At 39.1% G+C, this 20,777-nt stretch overlaps 2 protein-coding genes across 10 annotated transcripts in view; both read right to left on the bottom strand.

The window, feature by feature from the left end:
- Nucleotides 1–2: 2 nt before the first annotated feature.
- On the bottom strand, nucleotides 3–12,889 carry TCFL5 (transcription factor like 5). The gene is made up of 6 exons (XM_026683427.2): nucleotides 11,334–12,889; nucleotides 8,978–9,170; nucleotides 8,140–8,296; nucleotides 6,150–6,387; nucleotides 3,797–3,938; nucleotides 3–1,019 (listed from the first exon to the last, which is right to left on the bottom strand). The coding sequence occupies exons 1-6, from the start codon at nucleotides 12,062–12,064 to the stop codon at nucleotides 897–899; spliced, it is 1,584 nt and encodes a 527-aa protein (XP_026539212.1). The 5' UTR covers nucleotides 12,065–12,889; the 3' UTR covers nucleotides 3–896.
- Nucleotides 12,890–15,659: 2,770 nt separating this feature from the next.
- Nucleotides 15,660–20,777, bottom strand: part of DIDO1 (death inducer-obliterator 1) — an 85,090-nt gene continuing 79,972 nt past the window's right edge. For all 9 annotated transcript variants that reach the window (XM_026683419.2, XM_026683415.2, XM_087959186.1 and 6 more), the window contains one exon: nucleotides 15,660–20,767. In XM_026683419.2, coding sequence (XP_026539204.2) covers nucleotides 17,487–20,767 — 3,281 coding nt within the window. In that variant the 3' untranslated portion in view covers nucleotides 15,660–17,486. The remainder of the gene's footprint in view (nucleotides 20,768–20,777) is intronic.

Here is a 20,777-nt window from a genome sequence, read left to right as displayed (position 1 = left end):
ATCCGTGATTTAAACAGTATTTATTTTGTGATAAGTTCTTTATAAGAATACCTATTAGCATTATCTGTTCTGATAAAGCCACTGTCAATTAAATATACTAAATACATCAGCTTTCCTAACAAATATAGCTAGTACTTGTCTTTTAAAAAATGAAAGTGAAAAAAAAATGCACTTAAAATTCATGTATTTTTACAAAATACTTTTGCACTAAAAGGATGGGAATTGTCACATAAAACACCAGAGAAGTTGATGAGATTTTCATCAGAACTTACAGCTGCATTTCTTCTATCCATTTAAATGGATGTTTGTGCAAAATAGAATCTTTTTCTTTATCCTGAATGAGAAGTTCTTAGAGAAAGTGCAAAACATATTTAAAATAGTAGTGTATTTGTAACAAACAGATTTTAGTTTTACAGGATATGAACTTTGAAAAAGGAAAGATCTGAGTTACTACATATATACAATTACCATTTTTATATAGTTTATAAATTACTTACATTTTTTCTTCCAATAGCAAAACTGGTTTCTTATGGCACATCTATTAATTTATATAAATATGAGCACTCTTAAGAGAGAAAAGAACAGGTTGCTACACATGTAGCATTTTAATTATTATATATATTTGATCAAACAAAATCAAAAATAGAAATGGGATGGAGAGTAGCATTTACTAGTTTTGAACAATATTGTTGCCCTGCCTCAAATGAAAAGGTCTACTAAATTAACATTGTTGGTTTTGTTCCTTTTTTCCTTGTTTTGAATAAACTTGTCATTTCTTCAGTGTTTTTATATATATATACATATTGTCAACTATATTATAAGAAAAATCCAGTGGGTGAATTTGGGTTTAGACATCCTGGATCATTTTTCACCAGTTCTTGAATATGAGGATCATATTATTTCATGTCCGTAGATGTACTATTCTGTGTGATCTCCTGGACTGCACAGGTTGCTATGGGATCTGATCTTGTTAATTTTAGCCTTCTGCCTGTTTTACCACAGAATACAGTTTCAAATTCCTAAAATCCCAAAGAAAAACAATTCCAAGATGAATAAATAACGTTTACGACAACTCTATGCACAAAGATATCCCTAAAGCCAGTAAATACATTGATATCTAAATTTATGCAGCATATCTCAAAAAGTGTTTGCAGGATATATATTTTTTAACAAGTCTAGTTCATACAAATGTACTTGGCCAATACAAATTATTTTAATAACAGTGATAACCAGTTACTTTAATTCAGGTCTGATAGAACCGCTGAATGTAATGAGCAGCTGAAAAACATGAAGCTTATCAGTGATTTGCCACTGCCTTTTTCCGAGGGCTGACAGAGGATGACTGGCCCAAGGTCACTCAACTGGTTTTGTACCTATGGTGAGACTAGAACTCACAAGTCCTCTCCCATCTCCAGCTTCTAGCCTGAAGCCTTCACCACTATACCAAACAGACTCTGGACTAAAATTATGCCTGTTCTTTTGCCTTATTTAATGTAGTTGAAAAACGAATGAATCCACAACTAAAGGAAACACATGCTCCCTAGCATCTTATCTGCCTGGTTCACCTTAGGAACATCTTATTACTTTTCCTTCGAGATGAGTATTGATTGGGTTCCCCATAATTATTTGATTGTATCTTACTGTTTACTAGGTACCTGATTTGATATTTTTAGGGTGAAACCTTTGATTGACATGTCTTCTAGTCTATAATCTAAAATTTATATTTGGTACCTATCGTAGCTTCACAATATTGTTTTATGTATAATATGATCTACTCCAAACAAATGTAGTTAAATTCAACTAAGCTTTAGTTTAATTGTGAACATGTGTGTTGCATGAATTCAGTCACTGACATCCATATCAAGATCAAGGGAAGTACTAGTACCACTCTATAAAGCCTTAGTAAGACCACACCTAGAGTACTGCATCCAGTTTTGTCACCACATTATAAAAAAGATGTTGAGACTCTAGAAAAAGTACAGAGAAGAACAACCAGGATGATTAGGGGACTGTAGGCTAAAACATACAATGAACGGTTGCAGGAACTGGGCTTGGCTAGTCTAGTAAAGAGAAGGACCAGGGGAGACATGATAGCCGTCCAATATTTGAGGGGCTGCCACAGGGAGGAGGGGGGGGGCAAACTGTTCTCCAAGATACCCGAAGGCCAGACAAGGAGTAATGGTTGGAAACTTAACAAGGAGATATTCAACCTGGAAATAAGGAGAAACTTTCTGACAGTGAGAACAATCAACCAATGGAACAGAAGTTGCCCTTGGAAGTTGTGGGAGCATCATCACTTGAGACTTTCAAGAAGAAATTGGACTCCCATTTGTCAGAAATGGTGTAGGGTCTCCCGCTTGGGTGGGGGGTTGGACTAGATGACTTACAAGGTCCCTTCCAACTCTGATTATCTGTTATCTGTTATCCTTTCCGGGTGAGAATTTTGTGCAGACTCAGCCAATTGCATATATATGAGATATGTATGATGCGTTTCCAAAAATTATGATTTATTGTGATACTAAACAGTTTACAGCATGAACAAGAAAAGTTGATATAAAGTACAATAATACCAATTGCTTAAAATGAGAGAGCAAGAATGTAACAGAATTGGTCTGCCTTCTTCACAAGAATATCCTGCCTGTCTCCCTTGCACTCGTTTTCCATTTTATCAGAATTCAGTCTGTTTTATCATAACAAAGTTTTCTTCTGATCTCTGGAAACTCTCTACAACCTTGATTTTGGTTCTTGAAGAACTGAAGAAGTCAATAATAGTGAGCACTGATCGGCAAAAGAAAGCGTTTATTGTGGTGCATTGCTTTTAAATATACTTCTTGCTTTTAAATATATGCTTATATTTCTTTAGATTATATTTTGTCTAGCATTCCTGTCATCTTTTATATTGTTCACTGTGTACTTTTTTTTAGAAAAGCAAGGCACTTAGGTAAGTAGTAGTGTTGTTGTTCAGATACTTATGTAGTTGTATCAAATCTCTTTTTTTCCCTTTAAAGGCATGAAAAAAGTTTGTGCTCTAACAGCTAAGCCACATGCCTTACTTAGTTAAAAATATTTCCTGCACAAGGAAACAGCTGCTGGATCCCAACACTATCAGAGGTGCTAATGGCCTTTGGCAGGAATGTTTTATCATAACAAAGATTTCAAACTGAAGGGCTTTGGGCATCCTACAGAACTAGCACGGAACACAAATCAAACATTTTGGCAATTTCAGCCAGTTTTCTCCCATTCTAATGTAATAAGCATGTGATGTGCAAACTCTAAAAATTAGGCAAAGAACAGTACCTACTCCCAAATAGCTGGGGTAAAATAATAAAGCCCTCACACTACACACACAACATCATCTCCCCAGCTAAATGTCTATGGAGATTCTTAGTCATCCAGGTCATGGTTGTCCCAAAGGTGCTTTTTTTTCAAGAGGCTTTCTTTGTTTTTCTTTGAAGACGTTTCGCTTCTGATCCAAGAAGCTTCTTCAGCTCTCTGGACTCCCAACTTCTTCAACTCCAGAGATGAAGAAAGTCCAGTTGCCTCTTGAGAAAGCACCTTTGGGATCTCCCCAGCTACCAAAAGATTTATCCAAACCTGTCCTATATATTAGTGCCTACCTGTTTAGCTTACAGACTGTACCTTATACAATTTATAGGCTGAGCAATTGAAGATGTACAGATTATGAAAAGAATAAAAAATGATCCTATAAATAATCAAATATTGTCTAAGGAACATTGAGGTATTGCTGTAGCTTTCTTATTACAATGCTCTATATATTAATGTGGAGCTTACTGACCTTTTTCAGAGAATCTCCATGTCGCTCTTGAATATATTTTAGAAATGCCGTTGTCCATTGTAAGGTTGTTGCCTTGTCAGTGTCTGAAGTGCAGAATGGAACTAGAAGATTCAGCTCATCACAGCAAATCCTGATTCTGCGCCTAGAAATGCATATATATATACTCATGGTCGATTCTTGAATCCAAAAAGACTTTATACAGGTAGTCCTCAATTTACAACTGTCCGTTTAGCCATCATTCAATACCAAAATGCCACTGGAAAAAAAAAAGCCCCCACACTTATGACCATCGCAGCATCCCCACAGTCATGTGATCAGAATTCGTGCACTTGATAATGGGCGTAAAATTATGATGGTTGCAGCATCCTAGGATTGTGTGAATACCATTTCCAACCTTCCTAGCTGGCTTCCAACAAGCAAAGTCAATAGGGGAAGCTGGATTCACATAAAAAACTGTTCAATTCACTGCAATGACTCACTTAACAACCGTGGCAAAAAAGGCATAAAATCAGGCATGACTCACTTAACATCCACCTTGTTTACCAATGGAAATTCTGGTCCCAACTCTGGTCATTAAGTCGAGGACTACCTGAATGTACAAACTCCAGATTAAATAACTAGTCAAATGTGTTTGTAAGGTTATTACACAATATGAAGCATTTTTTTAAAAAAAGATTTAAATATCCTCCTTTTAATTAAACTTGCCCCCTTGCCCCTGACACCTAAATAATACACAGTCTGGTCTCATTCATTTCTCGTACTGCTTCATCTGCTCTTCCTCTTGATTCCCGGGAAATCTTATTTTGTTGTTGTGCAAAACATGACACGCTGATAGAACGGTGCAAAAGATTCTTCTTGAATAAAAGAATTAGATTAGGGAAAGCATCTGCTAGGAAAATAGATCACTAGCAAGGGCTGGATAGATGAAAAGTAATACAGGTAATCCTTGACTTACAACAGTTCATTTAGAGATGTCCAAAGTTACACCACTGAAAAAGTGACATGACTGTTTTTCATATTTATCACCGTTGCAGCATCCCCCATGGCCACATGATCGGAATTCAGATGCCTGGCAACTGGTTCATATTTATGACGGTTGCAGTGTCCTGGGGTCACGTGATCCCCTTTTGCGACCTTCTGACAAGCAAAGCCAATGGGGAAGCCAGATTCACTTAATAACCATGTTACCAAGAACTGCAGTGATTCACTGAAGGGTGGCAGGAAAATTCGTAAAATGGGGCAAAACTCACTTAACAAGTGTTTCACTTAGCAACATAAATTTCATGCTCAATTGTGGTCGTAGTTCAAGGACTACCTGTACTTTAATTATGTAATTCTAAAACCACTCTAAGTTTGGTCAGATTTTGCTCTCTGAACAAAATAATAATAATAATAATAATAATAATAATAATAATAATAATAATAATAATAATAATAATATTATTATTACTGGGTTCCCTCTTCTGACACTCTGCTAATCTCCCTAATTCTTTTCTTCATGGGAAATTCAACAAAGGGAGCGCAGGAAGGACTGATGAATTAATGACACCTCGGAACACCCGATCCACCATAACCATAACTTGTGAAGTTTGGAAAATTCCCAAGCTGGTCTAGTATTGTTGCCTGATGTTTGCAGTAAACTGGTTTTACTTAGTTTTGCTTTGAGTTTTCATTGAATCCATGGGTTACGACCTAGCTCTCTGAAAAAGGCTCTGATGCTGAGAAAGGTTGGAAGGAAAAAGAGAAGAGTGATCACCATTAAGTTAGACAGGCTCAGTTATGGTGGCAATGAGGGAGGCACTGAAGACCTCAAAGAGTAGGGAAGGAGGAGGAGGAGGAGGAAGAGGGTGCTGACAAACATTGATTCAACTGTCACATATTGGTAGGTCTAAGGCCTTAACAAAGCATTAGCCTTGTTGTGCCCTTGTGTAAAGGTGTTGTTGAGAAAATAAAAAAGGAACCATTGCATTTTTATAATTCATATTGTAATTGCACCATCATATTGTTTCTGTTGTAAAGTTGATTCATTTTGAATGTGGAAAGAAAAATGTTTTTTTTTTTTCAAGAAATGCAAGCTAAAATAGATACAAGGAAAGAAAGATCGTTTCGGAAAATCAGTACATGATATTACAACCAGCTAGGATCCTTGGCAGCATGACTTATAGAACGACCAAACCAAACCCTGCATTCAATTATAAAGCGCATTATTTTGAACGTGTATACAGTACTTTTAATTTGTGTGTGGGGTGTGTGTGTGTTTGTGAATTCTTTTTAATTCAAAAGGCTTGTAAAAAGGAATTTGAAATACTTCCACAGAGAACGGCTAACTCAAGAAGCTGCCAATAGCAATTACCTTCTGTCTCTTTCCATCCGGTTGTGCCTCTCCCGGCGTTGGGAGACGCTGCCTTGGCTTCCGTTGTGTGTATTTTGGGCTGGCTGGACCGGCTGCCATGAACTCTGAGCTGGAGCTGCATTTTGATTCTCACACACATTCTGAATGTCACCAAGAGGCCTGCGCTGTATGTTGGTATCCAAGGGATGGATACGACTACGACTTCTTCTGTTTATCGACTGCTTACACAAAGTCTCTCCTTTGTACAAAAGAAAAAAGGGAAAGGGGGTCCTATTTTGCCGTTGTTCGGGTATATCAAAATGACGGTTGACAAATAATTTCACTCTGCAACCTCTCTGGTTTACAGACAATCCTCAATTTAAATCCAGTGCAGGTAGTCCTCAACTTACAACTGTTCAATTTAGTGACCATTCAAAGTTACAACGGCATTGAGATATGTAAATTAGGGCCATTTTTCACGGTTACAATCTTTGCAGCATCCCCAGGATCACCTGATCAAAATTCAGATGAGATCATTGGGATCCCCTTTTGTGACCTTCTGACGAGCAAAGTCAATGGGGAAACCAGATTCACTTAAAAACTGGGTTACTGGCTTATAAGATGCAGGGATTCACTTAACAAATGGGGCAAGAAAGGTCGTAAAATGGGGCAAAACTCACTAAACAAATGTCTCACTTAACAACAGAAATTTTGGGCTCAATTGTGGTCGTAAGTCGAGGATTATCTGTACTTCAAAGTTACAACAAACCTTTCCGGAGGTACTTATGACCTGATTCCAAAGTTCTGATGGCCACCCAACACATGGTCATGTGACTGCATTTTGAGAGCTTGGAAACCGGGCATCTTCAGCGTGCTGCACGAGTTATATTTTTGCCCAAACTCAACAGGAGTTCATTTAAGGAACACTGCAAAAAAAAGGTCGTAAAATTGGGTTGGTCACGTGGGCAACCCATTTTAGGACCATCATGATTTACTACCATAGTCGGCAGCTTCCACTATGGTTGTAGGCTAAGGACTGCCTATTTCCAGTAGAGTGTATAAAAATAGTTCCATCCACTAATATCTCATTTTTTACTGATAAAAATATGTAAATTTAAGTGCATTTTAGCAGGGGTGTCCACGGGTGTGTGTGTGTGTGTCAAATGTTAAAAAGAGTGAACATAACCATGTAATGGAAGTGCAGCTGTTTTACATCTATTGTAACACCCATAAAAATGTAGTAGGGTTTTATTCGCCCAGCTGTGGCTACTATCTTGACAGCTTTGTTTCTTCTGCAGAAACTCTCCATCTTAGAAACATAAATACAGTTGTATCTTAGCAGGATGTTAACAGAAATATCTACTTAAGATATAGAAATTATTTTCAATTTAATAAAACCATTAAGTCATTTTTAAGAGAAATTGCAACTCTGATATTCCCACTGAAATGCCTTACTGCAGGACAAAAATCAGCATGAAAACCAAAGGTGATAATTTATTCTTTAACTTATAATTCCTCTGCTAATTTGAAATTATTACACCCTCTTAAATGTATCCGCTGGCTGGCAAGTTATAACCATAATTAATCATACAATAGTTAAACCTTATGACTCCAGTTGCTTCTGACTTCAACAGCAGTAGATACACCTATCTACTGTATATATGGAAGAAACCGCTGTAGAGTCTGGAGAACTGACCTAAATTTCTTTTTTTTTTTTTTTAGTTTGCTCAATTCTGAAAAGTTTTTAGTTTGCTCAATTCTGAGCATTTTCTGTTGCTTTTTCTTGTACTATACAAACAAAACACTAAAAAAGAAACATTGTATTCAGTAAAATCCATTAATACCACAACATCTCCAGGATCATCCATAACTTCATATCTTCCAAATATATTTTAAAAAATTAATTTGTGGCATAATTTTCATGACACGTACTGTTAAAGAATATTTTTCTTTAAGTTGAAATCCTTAAGAAGCTAACAGAAGCATGAGGAAAAAAAACATCACCATATACCTCCCAATTTAATCCAAACATGCTCAGGTACAGCTTTATTTCTGGCACCAACTGTTTGTTTGCTAGTTTCAATTTCTTGCTGGTAACACACAGAAAAAGCTCGAGGCAATGCAAGGTCTTGATGTTTGACTGTTTCTACAACACTGGATCCAGAGCTCTATATGGAAGAGAGAGAGAAAACACCGTAAATTTGTAAGTATTGTAAATTTAGTTTGAAAGCAAGAAAATAGATTGGATAGGATACAAAGCAAAAGAGAAGACTTTGGGTTTTGTTTTTCCTCAGATCTTTCCCACTTGGTTTGGACCGTGTCCAGATTGATTGCTTCCATCAAATGACATCCAACAAGTGACACAAATCTGTATGATTCAAAACTCAAGATTGTAAATCCCTATTAGAGATTGTCCTCAATTTACAACAGTTCATTTAGTGACCGTTCAAAGTTACAATGGTACTGAAAAAAGTGACTTACGACCGTTTTTCAGAGTTATGACCTTTGTAGCATCCCCATGATAATGTGATCAAAATTCAGACACTGGGCAACTGGTTCACATTTAGGACTGTTGCTGTGTCCTGTGAGGTCACGTGATCCCCTTTTGCGACCCTTCTGTCAACCAAAGTCAACGGGGAAGCCAGATTCACTCAACAACCAGGTTACTAGCTTATCAACTGCAAAGGATTCACTTAACAGCAATGGCAAGAAAGGTTGTAAAAAGCAGCAAAATTCACTTAACACATTTCTCACAAAAATTTAGGGCTCAATTGTGGTTGTAAGTCAAGGATGAATAATGTAAAGCGTCAACTGAAATATCAAAGGAGGAACAAAATAAACGAACAAACCTGCGCTTGTGCAGCATTGGTGTTTCCTGTTGCAAGAGAAGCAGTGTTTGGTGTAAAGACCGGACATGTGAATTGCAACGCGGTGGTAGCAGTAGCAGCAGTCCTATTTTTCACTAAAGCAGTACATTTGTTCTGCTGCTGGTGGAGAGGAACACCCATCGCTTCTGAAGGATGGCGAATGAGGGTTACTAAACTATGAACGAGATCAATAAAAGAATGGAGCTTGTTTGAAATGAATCCTTATTTTTTATATATTAATAGTCACTTCAGAATACTACTTAAACATACACCAACCATATATCCGGACAAGGTGTTTAACAAATAACTTTCTTTTTAAATCCAAAGAAACATGCTTGCTTTTTAAACCTTTTGAAATAGTAACACAGTGCAGTAATAATTCATTTTTATGAACATTTGGCTACATACTTTAGTTTTTCAATGCTTGAGTGGGTAATATTTCCTATATATTTGTACCTTGATTCTTGACTCTGACTAATGTATCTTTTCTTCTATTTACACTGAGAGCATTTGCACCAAGACAAATTCCTTGTGTGTCCAATCACACTTGGCCAATAAATAATTCTATTCCATTCTATTTTTATTCTATTCTATTTTATAGCAATAGCACATAGACTTATATACCGCTTCACAGTGCTTTACAGCCCTAAGCAGTTTACAGTTTCAGCCTATTTGTCCCCAACAATCTGGGTCCTCATTTTACCCACCTCGGAAGGATGGAAGGCTGAGTCAACCTTGAGCCTGGTGGGATTCAATCTGCCAAATTGCAGGCAGCCGGCAGGCTGCAGAAGTAGCCTATAGTACTCTAACCACTGTACCAAAGTGGCTCATAGTTCCAAGCTAGTTTCTAAGTGTTCCCACTTTTTCAGATTTTCTGAAGTTTTTTCCCATTCTTGTCACTACATTTTGAGAATTTATATAACTATTATGATGTATAGAATCGGAGTTAAAAAAAAGTTGAATCCTTGTGTCATTTATTTCATAAAGTCATTCAATGTGCAATATGTCAGTATAAAAAATATATTTCCCCAACTAATTCAATCAATTCAGTTGATCGGATAACCAGGAACAAGCTATCTTTGTAGTCACATTCTTGGGAAGACAAAGAGTAGGTTTTTAATTCATTTTAAAAAAAATTTATATTGTTGGCATCCTGCCCAAATTACTAGGCTCTGAGTGATGAATACTAAGCAAACCCAGAAAAAAATTTCTGGGATATGATAGCAATAATAATTTATAACTTGAAATGCACATGGTGGGTTTATGTCAAACAAAATGCATAATAAATGAATAAAAAATAACTTTTACAAGAACCACAAATAAAGCCAACGTAGAATCAAAAGTATGTCCAATATTCTTGAGGAAAAATTGGTAGTGAAATTATTTATTGGCAATTTTCAGTATGTCTATTTATAGGACTATTGATTTCAGCACATATGGAATGGAAGCCAATAATCTTGTGAGAAATTTTGAGTATCAGTCTAAACTTTCAGTATAAAATCTTAAGAAAGCACATATGCTTGGAAATCAGAAGTCACTGTATCTTGAGTTGACCTTGACACATCCATGCAGTTGTCTTGATAACAACATGGAAGTCATTTGTTATTCCTTTTTTCCAGCATGTAGTTTTAATCCTCACTCTAACCTGAATTTCGGGATTTCTTTTGTGGTAGAGGATCCAAGTACAAACTAGTCTAAATCTGCTTGGTTTTCTGGTCAGACAAAATTGGCATAGAACTCTTTTTAGTGCAGGCATAGGCATCTATAGGGAGGAGGCAAACCACAATACCCTTGTCATGACATTATCATACAAATGGTGCAAATCATGTACTTGCATCATTAATGCATTTACATAATTACATATTTGCACAAAGACATTAAATCATGCATGTCATCATTTTGACTTCTCTGTTAAGAGATGCCTGTGAGTGCAGGGAATTAGAGATTCACAAAGAGCATTCAAAGCTCCTCTCTCTTAGGAGTGATTCAATTAAATGACTGCATTATTCTAAAAACCAGAGCACCACAACTAATATGGATAAGGATTCATATGGAAGTTTAAAATCATCCTTAATTAAATATAACTACCTTACTTTTAAAACCAAGGGAGCTGAATTTTGGAATGACTGTTCCTTGCTGTATGTGTATACCAGATGGTAAATACAATTATAATTAACTTGAATACAGTACTGATAATTACTTTCTGGGGAAAAAATAATATATAATTAACATATAGGAAATATGTGTCCAAACTTCAGCAATTCCCTAGTTTTATTGATGAATCAATATTACCAGCAAATTGAATAATATGTTAACAGAAAATAAAAATGAAACACACTTGTTAAGGGCTACTCCAGTTTCTTGAGTTTCTTGGCACCTGGGAATTTCAGTCTGGAGACTGTTGAATCTGTCTTCTAACCGAACACGGACTGCAGATTTGGTTCTGGATTCAGGAACTGCTGCTAAAGTTTCTGCAACTACATTTTCTTTATTAACGCTGCCCGATGTTTCACTACATTTTAATTTTACTAAATTTTGCCCATTGATATCTATGGAGTTCCCATTGGGTGCTTTTTCAGCTTGGCCTGGTGGTAGGCTAGATTCACTAAGCAACATCATCCTTAGCTCTTGAAAGTCAATATGCCCTAGACACTGATTAGGGCCTGTGAAACTGCTGTCAGAAGTCAAGCCAGACTGGCAGATAATGGGGTAGAGAGACTGGTTTCCAGAGCTGTTTGATGAGAAGCCACCTTGACTGCTACTAGATGATGACAAGTAATGGGACTGATTCGCAGCATTGTTGGTTGAGAAGCAATTCAAGTTTAACCTACTTTCCACTTCGTTTTCATTTGACTGGGCTTCCATATGGGAATAGAGTATATGTTGAAGTTGTGTGTATTCTATTTCTGTCATCTCCACCAGGCTGAGGTCTGTGGTGGTGAAGCTAAGATTGTGCTCACCAAAAGAGGAATCGGTGGGGCCTTCAACAACAGGACCAGAAGAAGCTTGATCTGTAACTACAGCCCGAGGTCCGGAGGCTTCAGATGCCTTGAGGGTTGTGTCTGACATGATCCTGAAGAATACCAATGCCACCACGTTTGGGAACCAATGAAATATCCAAAACCAAGAACACCCACCAGTTCGATGCACCAAAAACTAAGCAATGGTTGCAATCAAGAGCAAGCACTATGAAAGGAAGTCGATTGCTGAACCCCCCAAAATAAACACCTTTTGGATCCTTCTATTAAGAGCCAAGTCTTCCCAACCCAGCACAAACATGCCCAGCTCCGGAGAACTAGTGGGAACAGCTGCACCATCCAAACCCAAATGGTGCCATCCACACTGCTGGCACGTTCTTCGAAAAATGAAAAGCTGGCCCCCCAAACAGAAAGGTCTGGTGGTAAGGAAGGCAGAGGAAGGGGTCCTCTTGAAATTGGGAAAAGCAGAGAAAATTTCTAGCCTAGCAATGGCAGGGGGGGGAAATCCCCCCCAAAAAAGGATTGCACACCCCTTTGAAAATGCCCTATGCAGACTATGGGTTAGAACTCCTTTTTAAATTTAGTAAGAGGGGAACGAGAGGAGGGTCGTCAGCCCCTCATTCCTGGGAATCTAATAGTCACATCTCGAGGGAAGAATAGGGCAGCAGAATACGAACTCAGGGCCCTCCAACTGCCCGCTTCGAGGAGGGGACACTTCAAGGAAGGACAACCTGGCCAGCAACCTCGGCCGCTCAGGACAGGTAAGTCCCCGCCGTCGCCATGGCAACCAACCAACGGGAGGCCGGCCGGGCAAGGAAGGCCACGCCCACCCTCCACCTTGGCCCGGGCGACCGCCGCTCAAACGGCCCCTGAGGCCTGCGGCGCGCGCCGGAGGACACGCCCCCCGCTTCCTTCCCCGCCCCTTTCCCTCCCGGCGCAGCCCAACGGACAAAACCGCAACAAACGTCAGAACCGCGGAAGCGGTGTGTGTGTGTGGGGGAATTGTGCGCGCATGCGCCCTACGCTTTTGTGGCTAAACTCCGCCCATTATCTATCTCGGCTGCCTGATGGAAGCGAAAACATTCGGAATAACGTTTCGTTTTCGCCGGTCTCCGTTTGCTTCCCCTCAGCGGACAAGTTACGGTTTCTTACCTGTCGTCGTGCAGGTTTTTTTTCCCCACACATTCCTCGTAAGAAGCTATCTTGGCCAGCAAAAAGCATTTGGGGGCTTTCCTCAGCTCCCCCCCCCGCCCCCTAAGGCTTTTCTGGAAGAAGAGAAGAAGCGGGAAAAGGGCCTAATTCCCACCTAGGCCCGGCTGTTCGGACTGCGGTTGCTTTCCTATAAAGTAGAACAAATGTGACAAATGTGTTTTCTTCAGGATGCCCTGACGCTCGTTTGGATTGCCTCTTCTGGAGGGGCTGTTTCCTTCCCCACCCCGCCGCCCCAAAGTCAAACTTTCTGCACCTTGCCCTCATTCGGATTATCATTTTAAGAAGAAACTTGGAACCTGTTTTTGTTTTTAACTCGCTTGATCAATATGTGTGAATTAAGAGTGCTGTCTTATTGGTTCCTTTTTGCAGTTCTGGACTAAAAGCAACGTGATTCAGACTTTTACTAGTAAGGGTCTCCGGGAAGGCCGGAAAGCATTACCCCCGTGATAGTGCTGAGAAATAAATGGTCATGAATAATTCCACAAACTGTTCCGCTTTCCTTCAGAAGTTGTAATTGCTCCTTCACTGGAGGCTTTTAAGAAGAAACTGGACAGCCATTGGTTTGAAATGCTATAAAGCAGGGGTCTCCAACCTTGGCGACTTTAAGCCTGGAGGACTTCAACTCCCAGAATTCCCCAGCCAGCAAAGCTGGCTGGGGAATTCTGGGAGTTGAAGTCCTCCAGGCTTAAAGTCGCCAAGGTTGGAGATCCCTGCATAAAGTATCCTGCTTGAGCAGGGGGGCTGGACTAGAGGACCTCGTTTTCCAACTCGGTTATTAATTGTATCTTCTCAGGATTGGTTGGTTACAGTTCCAAGAATGTGAAGAATAAAAATGGATCATCTCAGCAGATGGCCTGGAAATTTTCAGCCAAGACTACGTTATCTTTTTATGCCAAATTTTAATTGTGAAAAAAATGTTCTGGTGTGTCTCCCTTGTTTAAGGGCAAAAATGTTCACTTCCATCCATTCACTGAAGAAAATGGAGCACGTATTCCAAAATGTCATTTCAAAAAATACAGTGATTGCTTTATGGGTTCTTTTGTCCTGTCTTACCACTCCACCTTATGAATGAATACACATCTCTATTTTTCTCTTTGTTTCTGGTCTTCATGCATCTTAGACTGAAAAAGGAGGCTGTAGGGCTGACCAGACCAAAATAAAATCTCAAAGTGAAGTATGCAGATCTGTGTATATTCATTTTTTCACATTACACTAATACCAGTAATTTTAAAAAGAGATCTGTGATGCTGTTCTTTTCCCAAGCCGATTAACTAACTTCTGCAGAGATGCATCCAGCAGAGACCACGTTATTAAGTCAAATTTCAGACCTGTAGGTGATGCAGAATTACCCCAATTTGGGGGTTTCAAAATTTCTGTTTTGTTTTTTGCTGGAAATATCAGTTGTTTAGGGTGTTTATATATCTCTTGGTGGCATGTATATCTTTTCATCATTGTGGAATATATGCTGAAATTTCCCTTTTAAACTGCTGTAATAACTATGTAATTTCCTTCCTTCCCTCCTCCCTTCTCCCCCCAATTGACCAACTCTAAATGACATACAGTTCCCTAATACATGTGGGATTAAAAGCAATGCAAATCTCAGTGCAAAAAACAAAACAAAACAGAATGCATATTCAGAAGAATGAAGTAAATAGTTATAGCAAATTTGAATTTCAGTACAGTTCAATCTAGTGATTAAGGCCCCAAGCCAGAAACCAGGAGACTATTAATTCTAGTCCTTTCTTGGGCATAAAGGTTGGCTGGGTGACTTAGGGTAGTCACTCTCAGCCCACAATGCCAATCTCTGGTGACAAGCTAGTTAGCTAATTCTGGCTCAAAAATAAATGGAAAAGATCAGAAATATTCCTGAAGATTTAGTTTAGTTGCTGGCCCATATATATATAGATACATATATACATATATATACACACATATGTATAGATACATATATACATATACAAATATATGTACATACATCTCCTTTTCAAAAATTGAAAACTGGATCCAGGGTGTTGTGATCAGATGATTGCTATGCTACCTTAACACTGAAAATCGATCCATAATGAAGCCTCTCGGCATTTCTTAATTGAAAACAACAAAAATATTTTAAAACTATGAAGTATCCTTTGTTTTGCAAGATCTCATCACCCATCCCCTCCAACTTGTAACTGTATAATTCTAACTTTGTCGCTTGTATCCTCACGATTTATATTGACTGTTTCCTAGTATGATTTTATTGCTTATTGTACCTTATGACTATCATTAAGTGTTGGACCATATGATTCTTGACAAATGTATCTTTTCCTTTATGTACACTGAGAGCATTTGCACCAAGACAAATTCCTTGTGTGTCCAATTACACTTGGCCAATAAAGAGTACTATTCTAATTCATCTGGCCATGTTTTCCAGATTATACTGCCACATTACCAGATTAATGCTCTGATCAGTACCTTCAAAACTATTCATGCCAAGGCTTTCTGTAGATGTTTATTTGACTTACAGTAACAAAAATCTATGAAGTTCCACATTTAATGTACAATGATATATTCTGAAATATAAAATACAATTTACAGAAACTCTGTCAAGTAAACCTAAACAACACTTGATTTAGTATACTTACATGTATGGTTTTAAGTTAGAAACTTCTTGAATAAAAAAATTACATCATAGGTATTTGCATTCTATACCACCTTTTTTAATTTTTTGCAAAATATTTTGCAAACAGGCCTTTTTTTTAAATATTAGCATGTCCATGATGTTTAAAGACTAAGATGTACCAATATAAAGTATAACTATGTAGTGATTTATTTATGGGGTAGTACTATTTATATTGCAGTTTTCAAAATGCAGATGTTACGAATTTAGTATTACATTTGCAAATGCTTACAAAAATATCAAAGTAACTGTTTATCTGTAAATGTATAAATCCAATTCAACTGGTAATGTTTTTCTATGTACTGTTTAGAATTATATTATGAACTTGAAGAATACAGAAAAAGTAATAGAATACTGTTTTTCATAGAAAAAAGCCTTCCCTTTTAAAGTACAGAATTGTCAGTAACGGCTTTATTTCTCCAATTTTTACAGAAATATTTACTTCCAATTTTATTTTAGTAGCCATGAATTCATATGGACAGGACATATTCCTATCAAAATTAAGAATTTCAGTGCTGTTGTCAATGAACAGGGTAATTACCAGCATCCTGAAATCTCTCCCACTTAAGTTAGAACTTAAAAGTTCTTCATCTTGGCTCAGCTAAATTGTCTTTAGTTCATGCATCTTTTTGACTGATAACCATAAGAAAAGTCAGATTGCTTTAACTCAATGCTTGATATATTAATCTTGATAACTCTCTTTCCTCCCACTTTGTTCAGTCAATTTAGGTTAGAAAAAATCAACACCTTTTTTAAAGCTGTTATATTGAGTACAGAGGGTATTCATTTTCATTTCACCTTTCATAAAAATACAGAATTTTAAGAGTTTATTGATAAGAAAGGTAGTGATCTATCTAGACAAATGTACTTCTTGTCTGAGCACATAAATCAGTCGAAATTACATTCAAAATGCCCTCATGTAAAATGTGAGTTTAGAAATTTAACGTTTCTAATTCAAATACTCTGCAAATTACAAATAAGTAGCAACACTGCTCTTCCGTCATCATTTGTTAAGTACACAAAAGCCATATAAGTAGATTAACTCAGGACAAAAATATTGGTATTTTTGCTGTTATGTAGGAACCCCAAACACAACAACACTATGTATTTGAGATGTAAAGTTATGGCTTCTAAAATCTTGCTTGAATTCTCATAAAATTACCAATTAAGTTATTGGTAAACACAACTTTGAAACCTTTAAAAGCAATGTGCTTTTTGAAGACAGTTCCCATTTTTGTCTGCAAATGGAAATTCAAGATAATAAGGAAAACAAAGCCATGTTGTAGAATGGTTAAGTCCCAACCACAATCTTTCTCTGGGAGTAAGTAGGATTCCTACAGGCCCCTACTCTAAAAAGACAAGAGCAGTGGTCCTATGCTTCTACTGATTTCTTATCTGTACACAGGTGTTGGGGCCAGTCAGGGAAGGACTGTCTCATGTATTCTGTAAGAAAACTTTTATGAACAAAATGTATCAAGTCCAGGTTTTCTCCGCCTCCTACCTTAATATATTGCATTTACAATTCAAAATTTTACGAAAGTTTTTACCAAAGTATTTTCTAACAGAATATACAATATATACAAGTAGTACACAGTTGATTCTTAATATTTCCCCTTTACTTCTAAGGGACTCCTTGCTGAACGGTCTACTTAGCAGCAGCTTCTGGATGTGATAGCTTTTGGCTGCCCATCTGGGATTCTGGCTTACAGTCTCTATCACATTCTGTACTTTTGCTCCGCTCCTTGCGGTCCCTTCCTCTATCTTTGTCGCGATCCCTATCTCGGTCCCTCTCTTTCTCTCTCTCCCGGCTACGGGCCCTATCCCTGAATCTATCATAATCACGTTCTCTGCTTCTGGACCGGTTCCGTCTTCGATAAGAATCCCCTTCTCTGATCCTGGTTCTTTCCCGGTTCCTTTCCCAATCTTTGACCCGGTCTGAATCCCTTTCCCTGTCTTTATTGTAGTTTCTATCTCTGTTTTTATCCCACTCTTTCTCTTTGTGTCTCTCCCAATCTCTTTCCCTGCCCCTATTCCAATTTCTGCCACGATCCCTTTCCCAAGCCCAGTTATGCTCGCGATCCCTCCGTCTATCATCATTTCCACGGTTTGATCTATTGTCTGGTTTCTCCAGCTGCTCAAAGGCTTTTTCCTTATTGCCTCCCTCAAATCTTTCCCTCTGCCTCCCTTCAAAACCCTGGCCTCTGTAGTCATTATTTCGACCCTCTCGGAAATCAGACGCTGGCCACTGTGCTTCTGATGAAGAACCCTGCCCTGAAATATTAGATTGGGAAGACGACGGTCCGGATTCATCCCACATCTCTTTCCTGTGTTGTGGAGGATGGCTTGGAAGATCCAAAAGAGGTCTGGGGGATGGTTTCATACCTTGTTGAGACTGTCCTGGAAAATTATGCCTGTTAGGGGCAGAATCATTTTGTTCCGAAAACGAGGTAGGTGCCTGTCCCCTTGGTCCTCCAAACTGATGTGGGGCTGAGCCCCTCTGGTTTGGAAATCGGGGGGGTGGACTTCCTCTCCTCTCTTCAAATGGTGAAGGCAGAAGTCCCCTTGGTCCTGGCATGTGACCTGGTGCAGGTCCTCTTTGTCCTTCAAACTGATTTGGAGGAGGACCTCTTGCACCTCCAAAATGATTAGGCGATGGACCTCTTGGTCCTCCAAACTGAGTTGATGGGCCCCCTCTTTGATTTTTAAATTGATTGGGTGGAGGCCTCCTTTGGCCCCCGTAAGGAAATGGAGGTGGTCCTCTATTTCCTACAAACGGTGGAGGCTCAGATCCTTCAAACTGGCCAGGAGGACCGCTCACCTCACGATACTGAGAATCTGAGAATTCTCTCTGTTCCGCTTGAGATTCTCTGTGATCTTCAAATTGAGAGGGTGCTTTTTCTCTTGGCCCACCAGGAAACGATGGAGAAGGACCCTTATTTTCAACAAAAACAGGTGGACCATGTGGTGCAGAAAATAACGAAGGAATAGGGGCTCTTGGCACTGGAAACCTGTTTGGTGGTGGACCTCTTTGTCCATCGTTACTTGGTGGAACGTTGTGTCCTTCATTAAATTGTTGGGGTGGACCCCTTTGCCCATGGAACTCAGGAGCACCACAGACTATCGGGGGGGCACCTTTTTGCCCAGCTGAAGAAAAAGGAGGAGCTCCCCTTACTTCCTCAATTTGAATTGTAGAAGACTCCCTCTGTTCGTAAAAATGGCCCGACTGAGGATTGACTTCGCCTTCGTAATTCAACGGACCTCTTTCTGCTTCAAAGTGACCAGGAATTTTCTCCTGAGATGCAAATGTTGAACTTGAAAAAGAATCTCTTACGACCCCTGGAACGCTGTTGTCCTGAGAGGCATTTGACCAAGTTACAGTCTGTGCATTATTAGAGTCTGAGAAAATGGGCAAAAAACATGGGGTGGGAGGGGTAGGTAGCAATACTTTACGAATAGGTGCACTCGTAGGCGATTCAACAGGAGGTGGTTTATGTATAATTTCTGGATGAATTTGTGGAACATTTTCATAACTGATAGGCACATTTTGCTCAGGGACCGCAGGAGCTGTTTCATTTGCCATCCATGTTTCATTAAGACATTTCTCTTCTTTGTCAAATGCAGCTTGCAGTGGACCTGAATAGCTGGATGGAGGGATCTGTCCAGCAGAGGGTTCTCCCTGTATCCCATGTTGTTTTATATTAAAGTCAGCACTTTCATTACACTCAGTTAGGATTCTCCTAGCTTGTCGGGGATCTCTGCTTTGTCTGGGATCAGTTCCTTGGCCAAAGAGTTGAGGCTGAATGGAGGAAGGAGGCATTTCAGATTTTTCAGAAATGGGTTTTTCATGTTGGAATAACTCAGTTTTCGCTATGGATGGTTTGGGAGGCGGTGACATTAAAGCGTCGGATACCGAAAAATGAGCCATGGATACACCAACAGCTGCCCTTTGTTGCCTGAGCGCTTCCTCTTGTTCTTCGAGTTGCCTTTTCTGCTCTTCTATTTGTTTATTTAGCTCCTCAAGCATTTTCTGTTGCTCAACCAAGGACGGCGCAGCAGCTGCATCAGGCACAAAGGGGGCAGACGTGGTTATGGAGCTGTTTTTAGAGTCTAAATACATTTTATTAGGCAAATCCTCCACGGCGACTTTTGCTTCTTCTAAGATGGTTTCGTCTTCTGGATCGTAGGCTTCATCCTCTTGTTCTGAAGTTTCACAGCCCTTCTCAAGCCTGCTTTCGCCAGGCTGCACTTCGAAATCTCTCTCCGGAGCATATTCTTCCTCGGGATCGTAAGGTCTATCATCTTCCTCCTCCTCGATAGCTTTATTTTTCGACATCTGTCCAAACTGTTGCACAATGGGATCTATTAAAGGAGCAGCAAGTGGCCCTTCGTCAATCCCAGTCTGTGCTTCAGGCTTTGAGGTATGAACAGTAGCTTCAGGTTCATTGGCGACAGGATCAAAAGACTTCTTTTTCCCGAAAAGGGTTTGCAAAATGTGATCAAGTGGTGTGGATGATTTTGAAGTTGAGGAACCAGCAGAGGTCACAGGAGTAGTGGTAGCTCCTGACCCTGAAGCATTAGATGGTGCCACAGTGGTTGAGCTTCCTGCTTTAACAGATGACAATATTTTTAATACAGAAGGTGCCACGGTTGAAGGTGGCTCTGAAGGCGGAGGTGGAGGTGGAGGAGAATCAGGAGGTGTGGTACTGACTGTTGGTTCTCCAGAATACAAAGAAAATTTTGCACTTTTCTTTTCTTGCGGTGGAAGTGTGCTGCCCTTAGAGTATCCTAATACTTCTGTTTCTTCTTGTATCTGGACTCGGCTCCTCTTCTCATCAGGCTTTTCTGACTCCAATACAGGTGCAGGACGCTTTGTTTTTTGACAAATCACTAATCCAAGAATTAAATTTGGGCGGTTTGATTCAAGACCTAAGGAGAA

Source organism: Notechis scutatus, chromosome 3 (assembly GCF_049901735.1).
Source record: "Notechis scutatus isolate UNSWTSFEM ecotype Mainland chromosome 3, rNotScu1.2, whole genome shotgun sequence".
NCBI lineage: Eukaryota > Metazoa > Chordata > Lepidosauria > Squamata > Elapidae > Notechis > Notechis scutatus.
This window is presented reverse-complemented; position numbering and strand designations above follow the sequence as displayed.

Coding starts and splice junctions, on each gene's coding strand:
- TCFL5 (XM_026683427.2), bottom strand. CDS start 12,064: ATGTCAGACACAACCCTCAAGGCATCTGAAGCCTCCGGACCTCGGGCT. Junction 6,388..8,139: donor TGTTTGGATTAAATTGGGAG/GTATATGGTGAT, acceptor TTTTGTACAAAG/GAGAGACTTTGTGTAAGCAG. Junction 1,020..3,796: donor ATGGAGATTCTCTGAAAAAG/GTCAGTAAGCTC, acceptor TTGGGATTTTAG/GAATTTGAAACTGTATTCTG.